This window comes from Danio rerio, chromosome 20 (assembly GCF_052040795.2).
Source record: "Danio rerio strain M-AB ecotype USA chromosome 20, GRCz13ab, whole genome shotgun sequence".
In the NCBI taxonomy this organism is placed as follows: domain Eukaryota; kingdom Metazoa; phylum Chordata; class Actinopteri; order Cypriniformes; family Danionidae; genus Danio; species Danio rerio.
The window spans coordinates 22,743,199-22,758,645 of NC_141040.1; the positions used below are offsets into that span (position 1 = coordinate 22,743,199).

Below are 15,447 nucleotides of genomic sequence, written 5' to 3' on the forward strand. Positions count from 1 at the left end.
AAGGGGACAGTTTGCATTTGCATTGACGATATTCCTGCTTCACTTTGAATGCAGTTATTTAAAATGTAATTAAGACTGTCTGAGTGACTGGTTCCACCTTGACCTTGGAGAAAGTTTATTGGGTTTGAAATATCTTCAGTGGCAGAGTAATTCAGATTTTCATGCTTAAGTTGCCTTTTTAATGGAGTTGGTAGTTGATTAGCATTAGGTGATTATATTAAAACAGGTTCATCAATAATACTGAAGAATAACTTGAAACAGCAGTGCTGTTTTCTACTGTTCATTATAGGATCGGTCAGTTTTTGTCCATGATGAATGAAATCCATGATACTTAAAACATTTTTACCTCAGTTTTGTTTAACATCTTTTTCATATGCTGTTTTGAGCTTACAGATCTTCTGCATCCTTGGAATTTTCTTGTTTTGGAAAACTAAATTGGTATTGTATGATTTTTAATATTTATTTACATTCTGGCTTCTTCTAATGCCTTCATGAAAAGCAGATATTGGAACAGGCCTCTGGGACATTTATAAGAACTTTTTTTGTGACAGAAATGGTTTTCCTGGTTACAGATGGGTGAATTTTTTTACCGTGATTGGACACTATGACTTTGATCCCTTTTTACACTCAAAAAAACATTTTTTAACTTGTTTAATGTACTCTAAAATGAGCTGAAACAACACAATTCTTGAGATTTCATTGGGACAACTTAATTTTTTTATGTTAAATCCACATAAATTTATTAAAAGTGTTAACTTAATCGATTTGCGTTGGGACAACATGAACGAATTGTGTGGAACCCTGCATTTTTTTCAGTGTAGTTTAGTTTCCATTATCTACTACACTGTAAATAAAAATTGGTCTTAATTCGATCAAGTCATTTGAACTTTATTGTATTAAATATTTATGACTTACTAATAACTAATATGTAATAAAAATATGCCTTAATTATATTGTGTACATTTAATTTAGTTGACTTAACTGCATCTGTATTCTGAGTTCATCTGTAATTCTTTTTTTAAAGGTTTTATAACAAATTTTTTACTGAAACCTCTGAAAATCTTAACATAACACAACATTACATTCTAAATCACGTCTCATTTTTGATCGTACTCAAAAAATTCACAATAACACATATACATTTATTTTCCAGTCTGACAGATTGCTGGGAACTAGAAGTTAACTCATTCAGTTCAAGTTCAGTTTAATACAATCACTTTTTGAGTTCATGTAACTTGGTTCTATTAAGTTCAGTGAAGTTAATTTCATTATTAAGTTTATTTCATTTGATTAATCTAATTTAGTGTATAACTTATACTTTCTTTTTCACTCTCTCTCATATCTATGCATATTTTGTAGATGTATATGTATAAAATATACAATATGTATATTTTTGAAATGTATATTTTAAAGACAATAAAAATATATATGTTTATTTATGTATTTATTTTTTTATTAATTTGTTTTTGATTATTTTATTACTTAGTCCTTGCATGGCTCCATTTATTATATTAAAATAATGTGAAATATGTCTAAATAGATAGTAGTGTATATTGTGTAATATTATTTAATCATGAATTTTGTGTTGATGATTTATTGTCATATAAATAACTGCGATTAATCATCTAATTGTTTTTGTGTGTGTAATTTATAGTATAACACCAATACATTTTGTGTAGATGTTAAATAACAGTAAAAGAATTTTACCAACCTTTACAAATCAAGCCTTGTCCTCCATTTTACTGGCACTTAAATATCTCTTATTTGAATAACAAGATATGACTGAAATTGAATCTGCACTACTAACATAACGATTTCTCAGATAACTGTAGTTATATGAAATAATAACTACAATCCATTTATTAAAAAAACAACTGCAACACTAATTGTATACTAATTTAGTGTTCAATAAATGTTCTTTTTTTGGAATATTTCTTTCCTTTTTGTGGAAAAAAATCTACATTTTGTCATTAATTTTTGATTAATAGAAAAGTTTAAAAGAACATCACTTTTCATGACTTGCCATATAAAATATTGATTTCTTTAAAAAAAAAATGGGATTGACCCACTCTTATAATTTAAACAGTATTGTATTTTAAGCAGTATTATGTGCTTTGAAGGCTTAAAGAGTCTCGTTTGGTCATGTTATGCAATAAACCTCTCAGACTGTATCATTTCCCTATTATTGTTCCGATAGCTAGAGTGGGGGAAAAAACAGAGCTTAAACTCAACGTTTTTTTTTTTTTGTTTTTTTTTTGAGAGATTTATTCTCTTATATCTTATTTATTCCACATATTTACAATTCTTCTTTCTTTAAACAGTCCAATATCTCTTTAAGCACCCCATTAGTTATCTTAAATCACTTGACTTGGTATTATTTAATTTTTGCATTTGTGCTCAAATCAGAAACAACAATAGGCCCCTGCTGCAGCGTCATCCTGTCACATGTTGCTTCCACTTTCTCCCTGCACTTGCTGATAAGCTCTTTAGTCTAATTCAGGCGAAGTCTGCTCTTTTTATCCCTGCTTAGTCTCTGATATCTGTCCATCATTTCTGTGTGTGGAGCTCAGTAATGTTCCCTCTGCTGTAGCGAGTGCCAGGTACAAATAGGATGTGCCTTAGGATGTGCCAGTGGGATTCCTGCAGATGGACCTGTTTAAGGTCACATTTGTTTTAAGGTTTGATTTGACGTCAACACCACAGATTCTTACAGTTCTATTAGCTGCAGTGAGTAAAAGTGATTAGACTTTGCCCATTCACATAAAGTTGTCATGTGTGATAGAAAAGGTTTTAGAAAATTATGTTTAAATAACCACAGATCATGTGATCTAAAAGACAATTAGTTTAACAACTGTGAATAATTCTGTACTGTATTTTGATTTGTACTATCCACTTGTTAAGTTGTGGCGTATGGAATTCTGTTGCCGGGTCCAAGCCGCTGCTCATTTGAATTGAGAAAAATATTAGTTTCTGAACACTTTTAGTCATATCACACATTAAAGGGGATTTTATATTAAATCATGGTGTACACAACGGTGTCTAATGCATCACAGACACCATTATTTTAATAATTTAATTAAAATTATACATGTTCTGGCCATCAGATATTAGGCATGGATATATACATTGCGATCGTGATTTACAAAAGTATTACATCACTTTGTAAACATTTATTATTATCATTTGTTAAGTCTCCACTCAGATTGATAGAGCGCTTGGAACCGGAAGCCGCTTTGTGTGACGTCACCCTTAACAAGCGGATATTTGTACTATATATTTTTTAAGTTGTAAGCATCCAGTCTTTTCATTTAAGCTTGTGAATTTATCTTTGTTTAAGCTTTTTAGCTAGGCCCAAGTTTATAAGGATTGTTCAATACAAAGGGAATATTGTAATAAACAAATCTGCGGTAGTATTTAATTCTTCCTTTTACGATCAGTGCCTTTATGAAAGTCTTTTTTTTGTAAGAAAGTGTGCAATCTGTCAGAATGTGCATTTAAGTGCATTAAGGATTCCATATCCGGGACCAGGCCATATCCTTAGCTGCTGCTGCGCTGATGGTCGTGGGGAGTGGAAAACATGAGTCTGATTCCAGCAACGCTCCAGGGACAGACGAGTCTTCGCTGAGGCCATCTTCCAGCCTAAACCACGGCGAATGAAGCTCTGCACAAGACTTTTGGCCAGCGGAGAAATTAAAATGGTCGTGCCCAACTGAGTCTGGTTCTCTCAAGGTTTTTTTTCTTCACTCCCATCAGGTGAAGTTTTTTTTCCCTCTCCGCTGTCGCCACTGCCTCGCATGGTTCAGGATTGGTAGAGCTACGCATCGATGAATTGGCTCTTCAGTGTTTGAACTCTCAGTAATGATTAAATCACACTGAACTGAGCTAAACTGAACTGAACTGAACTTAAACACTAAAACCTAAACCACACTGTTCCAGTTACTATGACCATTTATGTGAAGCTGCTTTGACACAATCTACATTGTAAAAGCGCTATACAAATAAAGCTGAATTGAATTGAATTGAATTGAAGGGTTTGCATAATTGCTGTAAAGTTCATGCAAATTTTGTTTTGATGAGCTATTAAAATAACTGCAACTGCAACTTTGTCAACTCTCGTTTTTTATTTTTCATTTATTATTGTTATTATAGTATTACAGGTTAGAAAAGGTTAAAAAGTTCTTGCAAATTACTTCTATTTAGTGCAATTTCTGTTGTCAGACCTTTAAAATAAAGTATTAGCAGACATTGAAGGAGGAGTCCAACATAAAATGAAAGTTTGCTATTAGTTTGTTCACCCTCAGGCCATTCAAGATTGTTTTAAGTTTCTTTTTTCTTCAATTGACCATTAAAAAAGATTTTTATTGTTGTTGTTGTTGTTGTTAAAATGTGGTCCTAGGTAATTTTAAAAACACAATGGCCATCAGCACTTACAAAGTCCAAAACAGAAGAAGAAAAGAAAACAGGCAAAACAGAAATACCACTCATGGCTTTTAATGATACACTAAAGTGTGATGAAGTGAAACACTTGATCTGAGAAACTGCACTTTATTTACAACATTATTACCTACAGTTGACCATCTTGACAAATGTGGGAATTTTGGATCGATAAATAATCAACAAATATGGATTGAAAAATTTGGGAATTTTAGTCTTATATTGTTTGTAAATTCATTTCATGTTTTTTAAAACATATTTTGTGAATATGCTTGGTTTTTGTCAATCGCTTTACATTTATTCGTTGGTCATAATGTGTTTCTTTGGAATATATCTCCATAAACAACCTAGTAAATCTTTAATAATTCCTGGTTGACATGTAGATGCAAATGTACATCTCAACAGAATTTCTAAAGGGAATATTAACCCAACCATGTGCCTTTGTGTTTTTGTCTTTCTCAGAGTGAAAGGAGAGGATGCTCGTGATCTGCTTGGCCTTTGAGTTTAGCCCTGCTATGTTCGCCACCCTGAAATCCAACTAGCATCTTCCGCAGGCTAGTTGGATGAATTAAAAATGGCGTCCCACAAGCAAAGCTTTCAATGCTTTGACACCATCACGGATGACCCACCTGTCAAGCCCCCGTTCCCTCATGGTCACTGCTCCTCAACATCCCTCAGAGGCTCCTCAGGCACGACTCGACTGGAGCCGCTGGAGAGTCGTGGATGTTATCTGTGTGCCGATCACCAAGCAGCCAAAACTACAGCCTCAGAGGCTTCAGGAGCTTATTCTAGTCCATGGTATCATTCCCAGACACTTCCACATGCTCAGCAGTATAGCAGCAGGAGGCCTGCTCGACCTGAGGAATCTTCTGGACAGGCTGAAGATCACCATCGTCATCACCATCACCATCATCATCATAGAAGCCCCAGGAAGATTGTGCTTGTGAAAAACAGCGACCCGTCTATGCGGAGGACCATCGTTCTGCACCGCCGCAGCCTCCGCAGTTTGGCGCTCTTTATGGATGAGGTCTCTGAACTCATGCAATGTCTTATCAGGAAGCTCTACACACTGGAAGGCCACAAGGTGAGTCTCCTCTTGAAATATACATCAGCTTTCCAAAGTTTAGGGTCAGTAGCCACATTAAAAAAATCATTGTTGTGTTTTTGAACCATACTATAGCAAAGTGTTTTGCACTGTATATTTCATTATATTCTAAATACTTAATTAATGTTACAGCATAATGTAGTATTAACTAGTGATAAACTAATAAATACTGTAGTGTACATTAGTATTTACAACAGTTGACGGTAGTGTATTGCTGGAATAATTATATATATATATATATATATATATATATATATATATATATATATATATATATATATATATATATATATATATATATATATATACAGAAATTATTGTATTGGGTAATTTGTTTACATTACTAGTTAGTTGTTGTATTACCACAGCCACTGTAGAATTACCACAGTACGGTGCAAAATTACAACTAGAATTTATGATAAGTGACTTAGTGTTTTTTTATGTGATAAGATTCTTTTTTTCATACTTTTATTAAGACAGTCGATTGAAAATTACCTTACAGCGATTTATGATATTGCGAAGATTGAGGTATTTATTCATCAGAGAATCCTGAAACAGATGTACAGTGCATCTGGAATGTATTCATAGCTCTTCACTTTTTCCACATTTATATGTTACAACTTTATTTTTATTTACTTATTATCCCCCATAATGATAATGTGTAAAAATATTTTTGTTGGAAATTGTTGCCAATTTACTAAAAATTAAAAGCCTGAAAAATCACATCTAGAGAAGTTTTCACAGTCTTTGCCGTGATGCTCTAAATTGAGCTCAGGTACATTCTGTTTCCACTGATCATTCTTGAGATGTTTCAGCAGCTTAATTGGAGTTCACCTGTGGTAAATTCAGTTGATTGGACATGATTTGAAAATGCACCCAAAGCACACCGCCAAAATATCAGTGGAGTGGCTTCATTGAGTTGCCCAGCCAGAGCCCAGACCTAAATCCTATTGAATCTCTCTGAAGAGATCTGAAAATAGCTGTACACTATCGCTTCCCATCAAACCTGATACATTTTGAGAGGTACTGCAAAGAGGAATGGGCGAAAACTCCCAAAGAGAGGTGTGCCAAGCTTGTGGCATCATATTCAAAAAGACTTGAGGCTGTAATTGCTGCCAAAGGTGCATCAATAAAGTATTGAGCAAATGCTGTGAATACTTCTGTACATGTGATTTTTCAGGTTTTTTATTTTAAATAAATTTGCTACAATTAAAAAATATTTTTTTTTTCACATTGTCATTATGGGGGATTGTGTGTAGAATTTTGAGGAAATAAATGAATTTAATCCATTTTAGTATAAGGCTGTAACAAAAAAATGTGGGAAAAGTGAAGCACTATTCCAGATGCACCGTATATCTACAAACATAATTTTTGCCAATGTTTTAACATTGATAATAATGAGGAATGTGAGATAATGGATGATGTGACACTTTAATGTATGCTGAAAATGTAGCTTTTGGCATCACGGGAATTACATTTTATATTAAAATATAAAAATAATATTTCTCATTATTGCTGTATTTACACCACATATAAATGCCGATTTAGCAAGAAGAGGCTTATTTAAAAACTAAACTAATCTTTTTAAATTTAATTAATATTTTTTAATGTACATGTTTATTCCCTACACTATAATAAATCATCAAGACTGGACAAATAGTGATATTTCATGCGATTCCATCAATCCAGATATTCACAAATTCAACTGTGATGGAATTCTATGCACATTTGAATGTCATGCACATGAAAAAAATAAAGAAAAATGGATTGTAGAATTCAGTCAAAAAATGACATTAAAACAAAAAGTAAACTTTGAACAAATGAAATAAAAAAAATACTGTATAAATATAACTGATGAATCTGATACATAAACATACACCAGAGTAACTGGTGGTTTACTTCGCTGTGGTGACTCCTAAATCAGGGACTAAGCTGAAGGATAGTGAGGAAGTGAAAACTGACAAATTAAATTAGTTAATTATTTCAGTCAATTAAACTAAGTTTAAGAGTAGTGACATTTTAGTAGGTAACTTTTATTCAGTAGATCATTCAAGATTTTTTTTTTCAGATAGCTGTGTGGTTTTGTCTACATCTTAAACTTATATCTGAGCAAAGTCTAAAAGAAAATATTTGAAGATATTGTTTAGGTTTACTTATTTGTGTTTATATGACACTGGTTACCGGTTGCTTTATAGCATTGACTTTTCAAGATGATTTAATTTTTACGAATTGTAAATAAAGTACATGCAGCTATTTACATTGAGTGTAAACTGACCTTAAGTATGGAAGATATGCCAAGTTTTGCATGAGAAGCAAATGTGCTGAGGATACAGAGGCCTCTAGTGGTCGAAACTAGAAATGATCTATCAAGCTTTGATACAGAAGAAACATTCAACAAATCTTTTATCAAACCTCATAAATCCTCCGTTTGCAATCACAGCTGGCATCTGAGTAAAAAACACATTTACAGGAAACTAGATATGTGTAAGTGACGCCACATCTGACAGCTGGAAAGTCCCAGAAATGTGATTTCTAAGCTTTTGATTTTTGCACACTATTTTATCCAAGTCTACAAAAGCAAAGTGACAGTCGCCACAGATTGAGCTGTTTGATTTATGAAGAGCTCATAATGCTGAGAACAAGATTAGCAGAGCAGATCAGTCAGCGCAAAGTTCATTTTGGTTACCATCACTCCCACTTGCGCTTAAGGGCAAATGCCACAGACCACGGAAGAGGAAAAAATAAAGAATTACAGTCTGCAGGTGGTTTGGGTAGATAAGAGGTGGACAGGGTGGCCCGGGCAGTGTAAGAAATAGCCCCCCTGGGACTGAGCTATGGCAACCCTGATAAAAGGTGAGAGGCTAGGAGTTTATACAGTGCGAGGGCAACCTCAGGCACATCTCTGGGCATTGGCATGCAACTGTATGGCCCAGTATGTCATGGTCCTAACGGTGGCATCATGCTGTTGGCAGAGAAAGTGCTGTCGCTTTAAAAGGGGAACACTTCTTGGCTCGGAGTCCGCAGAATGTCTGGAGACGATCCAGGCATTTCCTGCCCATCAGAGCTGGACTCAGTAGTCATTGCTGACGATGGTCAGTGCTGCTGGTCCTCTGCTGCTCTAGTTCAGGCACATCCTATTAGCACTGCCACAGGCATGTACTTCCCATAGAAAACATGCTGTAAAGTGACACACACCCCTCCACAGGGGCCTGACTGATGCATGGATAACATTACGAATGGCACCGAGACAATGCCAGAAATAGCTTGAAGATCACTAGAGTAAAGGTTTATTTGTCAGAGGCTGGAAAGTTGTGCTTTGTACGTAAGAGAACAAGAACAAGATCTAGCTTGACCCCTGTGAGTCTTTGTAGATCGAACGGTTTGGTAACACTTTGCAATATAATAAGCTATAAATAATGCTTAACCAATTATAAGATAATCATGAGTTGTTAAAAAATTTAACCATTTATTAAAGGGTTAGTTAAAGCAAAAATGATCATTGTGTCTGGGCGATAATTCGATAATCATAATTATCACAATATATATTTTTTTCGATAAAACGGTAAAGACAGTTCGATAAGTGTTCGATAATATTTACGCACTATGCGTAACGCTGCGCAGGCATTTTGCAGCCTGCCCTTCCGGGTGCCACACGCAGTACAAGTTTACAGCCATACAGTGTTAGTTACACTTGGAGGAGTAAGAAAAAAATAAGGTAAAAAAGGTCAGAGACATTCTTGACAAGAAACGTCACTAAACTTCAGTAGTCTGGAGCTACTTAGTTTTTTTGCAATTCGACACAAAACAAAAAAAACGTGCACTGCAAACTGCACAGACGACTCGTGTCATCATAACAGGAAACCTGTTTAATCAATACCACCTAATGAAGATACTAATAAATTTACAGACAAAAACAAATGTTTGTAAACCAACGCAACTACCCAGCAGAGTTTCATGTCATGAATTTCGAAAGCTGTGCCTTACGAGAAAACCCCCTGAAAAGACAGACGAATGATATGACAGACAACACAATCTCAAACACATCTCAATGAACACTTGATGCTTGCTGTAAACTACAAGCTGCATTTAAGGGCATTTGTTACGACATTGATAGGAACTTTTGTTGTCAAGCTCATGTTTCCTTTTTAATATTAAGATAATTTCTTTGAAATCTGTAATAGCACTATTGTCCCTCATCTATGGTAAAATAACCAGCCAGAGGAGAAATTAGATGCTCAAGACATAATCTTTAAAATAATGACATATTAAAAATGCAGCAAATATATGACATATGTTTACAATAGCAGTGGATCGTTAATTAAATCCTTATTTCCACGGAGCAAAGCATTATCCACCACAGTTGTTTAAGACGGGCACAAACTTAAAATATACACACTTAATAAATTTTTCTTTGAAAATGTATCTTTTTGCAACAAATTTTGTCATGTATAATGTCTAGCTTAATTCTAATTTAGTCAGATATCTACAACATAAACAAGAACAAATAACATCTGAGGTGAAGCACCAAAGTATAATTGTATATGCTTTAGCACCAAAACAATCCATTAAACTGTTTTCACGGTTTAATTTATTAAAGAAGCGCAGTTTGAGCAGCATGAGCTGGACAGTCTTTACAAACTCTGCTTTGGCCTATTCATGCCAGTCCATGGGATATAATTGGTTAAAACACCCATGGATATAATAGTTCTGCGCATAAGTGAAGTTTATTTATAAACTAATTTCGAGAGGAGCACAGGCTTATGATTAATAGCAACCGGTCCTCATTAGCTAACACACGATACACCAATCAGACGATTCCTAAATCACTATAAATAATCAGAGTATCTTACTTTAGCCATCTTCGTCTTGAAGAATCCCCCCCTTCCACCCCTACTCCTCTCCTTTCCTTGTCAAATCATCATGGAGGCCCAATGATTAGCATCATTGCCTCACTGCAAGAATGTCACTGGCTCAGATCTTACCTGGCAAAGTCGTCATTTCTGTGTGGAGTTGGCATGTTCTCCCTGTGTTTGCGTGGGTTTTCCCCGGGGTCTCTGGATTCCTCCCACAGACCAAAAACATGTATCATAATTACATTGGCAAAACTAAATTGAAATCATAGACAAACGTTGAATTCGGCATACACTCTCTATGGCTATTCATGATCTACATTTACCAGTATCAAGCAGGGGAGTTCTCGAGACCTACCTGAGCTCAGACTCCCCTCTCGCCCTGCAACTGGAGGGAGCCCCGGGCTCGAGAATCTCACGAGCTCAGGGCTCTCTCCCGGAACAGCATGCCAAACACGCTTTAAAATTAAGCATAACTAAACCTTTAAATGTCCATCCTTAATCAGTCATCAATAAGGTCTATCGATTAAGGGGTTATTGACAATAATCAATAGATCATCAAGTAATCATTAGCATTCCTAAATACAATATATTAAAGGATATTTCACCCTAAATTCACCATACTTACCATTAAAAGGACAGTTCATTTAAAACTGAAAATGCTGTCACTGTTAGCTCACCTTTTACTTTTCCCAAACTTGTTTTATTTTTTTCTGATGTTGAACAATAAAATCTAATAACTTGTAGGTAATGTTGTTGAAAACTTGAACAGTAAATGATGAATTAAGATTGTTCTTTTGTTTATTATTTTATCATTAATATTGTCAGGCAGCAACACATTTCACCAAATGTGTTAAATCAGCTACACAGAGCGATTGGCATGCTAAAAATCTTTTAAAATTAATAGATATAAAGATTTGACATTTATTGTGATAATTATCGATATCGACTGATATGAAAAAAAAATTTATTGTGATTAAATAAATCATCGCCCAGCCCTAATTGTGTTATTAATTATATTCACCATCATGTCGCTCCAATTACCCGAGACCTAAGTTCGTCTTTAAGACACAAGCTAAGATATTTTGTTTGAAATCTGAGAGCTCCCTCATCCTCCGTAGACAGCAACGATCCTGACTCATTCAAAGTCCAGAAAAATATCCCAAAAATATTCCTTGAACTGACCCTATGGCTTTAGCGGTTTAATGGGAATATGATCAATCTACAAGAAGACTTTTGTGTGCAACAACTTTATTCAACTTTTTTTTTTTCCTCAATGTCAGTTTAGGGTGCACATTTACAGGAATGAGTATGCTGAATAAAGTTTTATTTTATGTGCCCACAAAAGATGTGTTCAATTGTGTTCACAAAGATGTGTTTATACTGTATATCATAGGTGTCAAAGTCAATTCCTGGAGGGCCACAACTGCACAGTTTTGCTCCAACCCTAATCAAACACAATCATCTGAGAATCTTGGAGCAAAACTGCGCAGAGCTGTGGCCCTCTAGGAATTGACTGACACCTATGCTGTACATGTTCATTTGTTGTTGATGCCGTCAATATTAAGAAATTGTTTAAGTGAATATTTAACTAAGATTATGATTATCTGTGGTTTAGTTAGGAATTACTTAATGCATATTAGTCCACCCGTATTGTAAAGTGCTGTTGAACAAGATGAATGTATGGCTTTGTAAACATTGTAAAGTTTCTGGAGTGACAACAGCATTTAAATACATAGTGCATAGACGCATAATTTATCATTAATGACCCAACTCAGGATTTGAAATAGTGATAATGATTGACATTGGGATAAATATAGCAATATTCTGGCATCTCATTTGTTTGGTATTCACTATTTTTGACCATGGTAATGTTAAAGTAAATAAAAACTCTTAATGTTCAATGATTTTATTGAATCAACAGTCAACAAAGAAGTCATGTTTTGTTTATTTTTCAAATGTTGTTACTGTACCTACATTAAGTGTACTCTCAAAGTGTTGCCATATTTACGTAATATAATCATGATTTGAGCTTTTTTGGTCTAAATGGAATCAGGGTTTATGAAAATAAAGAAGTATACTGGTGCAGGTCACAAAATTTTGAGATGTCGTTTATTTACATTGAAAAAGATTTATGAACTTCAGCTAGACAGTAATATTCCTACAAAACACATTGATGTGGTAGAAAATTAAGCATGCGACAATAACTGTTTTTAAGGTATACTGCGGTTTGGAAAAGTCAAGGTTTTAAAACCGCCAAAATGTTCTGCTATACCATTTCTATGGTATATGTAATATTATTTATTGATTTATTATTAATATTTTTTTTTTTAGGACAACAGTATCTCCGGAAGAAAAGCTACCCAAAGATGCGATTTCAATTGTAAAGAATATTTCTGTGTTTTTGAAACTAATAAAGACCGCAGAGGTCAACGATTCATTTGATTTATTTAGCCTGATATGTTTACTGCTCCAAAATATTTGACATCTTTCTCAAAAAAAAAAAAAAACTATTGTGTTGAAAGGGGATTTAAATTTTTTTTTTTTACCCAGACATTTAAAAAGCCTATGTTAGAGCAATAATCACAATACCGTCAATCCGTGATATTTTTATTTAAGGTTATCTAGGATAAATAACAAAACGGGAGGGTGGTGGGAGACTTCCGGGAAAAACAGGGGTGTTGGCAGGTGTGCTCACAAATAAACTCGATAAACTTGCGCTGAACGCTGTTGACCAATTGCAACAGGCTGTCATCGGTCCAATCAGTGCAGATTAGCTTTGCGCTAAGGAGGGGTTTGGGAACAAATAAATTGCTGAATGAATCAAATGGGAGTTACTAAGATAATTAGGTAAAAATACATGTTTTTTATAAGACAATGAAAGTGTTTTTTTTTTTTTTTTATACCTTGCATGCATATTAGACTCTTGTTGGAGACCCTTAAAACCAAAACATGACCCTTTTTTAATGCATAATAGGGGCTCTTTAAATTCTCGTTTTTCCAAAAAGAATTAGTTTAACATTTCATGTACAATTTAATATCGCATTCCCTTGATTGTCTTGCACCCTTTCTTCTTTTTAAATATAAGTGAATAAGTCTTTTCCTTCTGTTCTTGTTAGATATGATCAAGATATTCCTTTACTGGTATTTTTTGCACAGCAGTGATGCACCAGCATCCAGAGAATAACTATTAATCTTGCTCAAATCAGAGCTATTTTGAACCAGCAGAAGCAGGTCAATGCTATGAAAACATACAGTTTGAAATACTCACATCCACAACAGTTCCAATTAATTATCTTCAAACCTGCTGGAAAATTGAAAAGTTTTAAAGGCATAAAAGCGCAGAGCATGCAGATTTAGCTTAAAGTTAGTCATGTTAAAGAGTGATATGAGATGTCGATGTGGGTACTTTTTACTCTACGTATACCATACATTCTGCTTTCATGAGTCTGAAATCTTGCACAACACCTTTTTGGATTGTTTAAAATGGGAGTTCATCTGTAACGAACTGTCCTCACATGAACTCTGGTATGATCTGAATTGCTAATTGAAGAAATGGAGTTTTTTGAGGTGACCTATAACCTAATTGTTTGTAGATGTCTTGTTTATGCTGACCCATGGGTATCAGCTCGTGCATAGTCGAAAACACCCTACACAATGGATCACACACATTTTCAGATCACTGTTTTCATGATTAAAAATTAGTGTGGGAAAATGTATGCACCAGATGGGCTGACTTCCCAGGGCCATTAACCTTTAATTGGTATGGCTTCGATCCATCATAGCACATTTCCTCATCAGAACTTGGCAGTTGGAACAATCCCTGCTGACTTAATTTCAGCCAGATATTGCTGATCTCCATCAAATTGATTATGTCATATTGTAATCAACCGATTTGTGTTTTTCAGATTGACAGTGTGCAAAGTTTGCTGCAGTGCCCAGGCGTTTTGGTTTGTGTGGGACGTGAGCCTTTCCACCCGCTTCTGTTGGACAGCTTCAGGAAACACTCTTACGACAAACTTCCGAGGCTGAACACAAAGTCACGCTCTAGTGTCTGCAGCGATGAAAAGGCAGCCAAGAAAAATGGTAGGTCACACCGCAAAAAGACATTTTCTTTATCATTAATCATCAATTCTTGTCTTACTTTATTATTTGAAACAACATGGGCCAGATTTATTATCAGCTTATGCCAGGATTCAGTAAAGACACACAGTGAAAATTTTGTGCTGAAAGGAGTGGACATTGGGACTCATTCACCAATATCTTCTTAAGAAATTATGTTAATTTGTCTCTAAGAAAAATCTACACCAGATTCCCAAGAATTGTTTTCACCTTAATTTTTAGGAATCCTGTGTCTTTTTAATTGAACGCATGTGCTAGTTTTCTTTTTTTTTTCAAATTAGCATAGGAAACGCCCAGCAATTTCCCATAAAAAGGCATGTCATCTTATCAGCTATAAGGAAAGGTGGGATGTCAAAGAGATCCACAGAACGTCTTGATTACTATAATTAAAAAAAAAAAATGTATGGTATATATCTTATATGGCATGCAAATGATTTTATATGTAGGCTATAACTCGTGTTCCGGGAAAACATTATTACAGATGCAAAAGACGAGCTCTGTAATTACTGTCAATATAGGCTAAATGAAACAATTTGATCTATTTTTTTTTTTGTTATACAGATAACTAAAATACATTAATGACATTTACATTAATTTTTTTGTATAACCCACTCTCCCAAATACAAAAGACGCTTAATTATTTTCTTTATTTACAGGTGCACGATTGTCAGTGTTGCTATTTGATACATTCTTATTTTTTGAGAATTATTTATGAAAAAAGTTACTCACTATCCTTGCCATTTTGAGAACAAGCCAGGCGCACAAAATATTGGTTTTAAATAGAGTGATCATCACAGAATAATGCTGGATTTTGTTAGTCATAATTGCTGATAGTACAATATATTATTTATTTATTTATTATTTTTTTTATAATTTTGAAAGGCCACAAGTACATCACATTAAAGTACTACAAATTGTCAACTGAATTGTTCTTCT

General features: G+C 34.4%; 1 protein-coding gene across 1 annotated transcript in view; it reads left to right on the top strand.

The window, feature by feature from the left end:
• rp1l1b (rp1 like 1b) overlaps positions 1-15,447 on the top strand; it is a 68,530-nt gene that overhangs the window by 37,878 nt on the left and 15,205 nt on the right. The window contains exons 5-6 of the mRNA XM_087298097.1: positions 4,897-5,518; positions 14,298-14,475. Coding sequence (XP_087154223.1) covers positions 5,009-5,518; positions 14,298-14,475 — 688 coding nt within the window. The 5' untranslated portion in view covers positions 4,897-5,008. The remainder of the gene's footprint in view (positions 1-4,896; positions 5,519-14,297; positions 14,476-15,447) is intronic.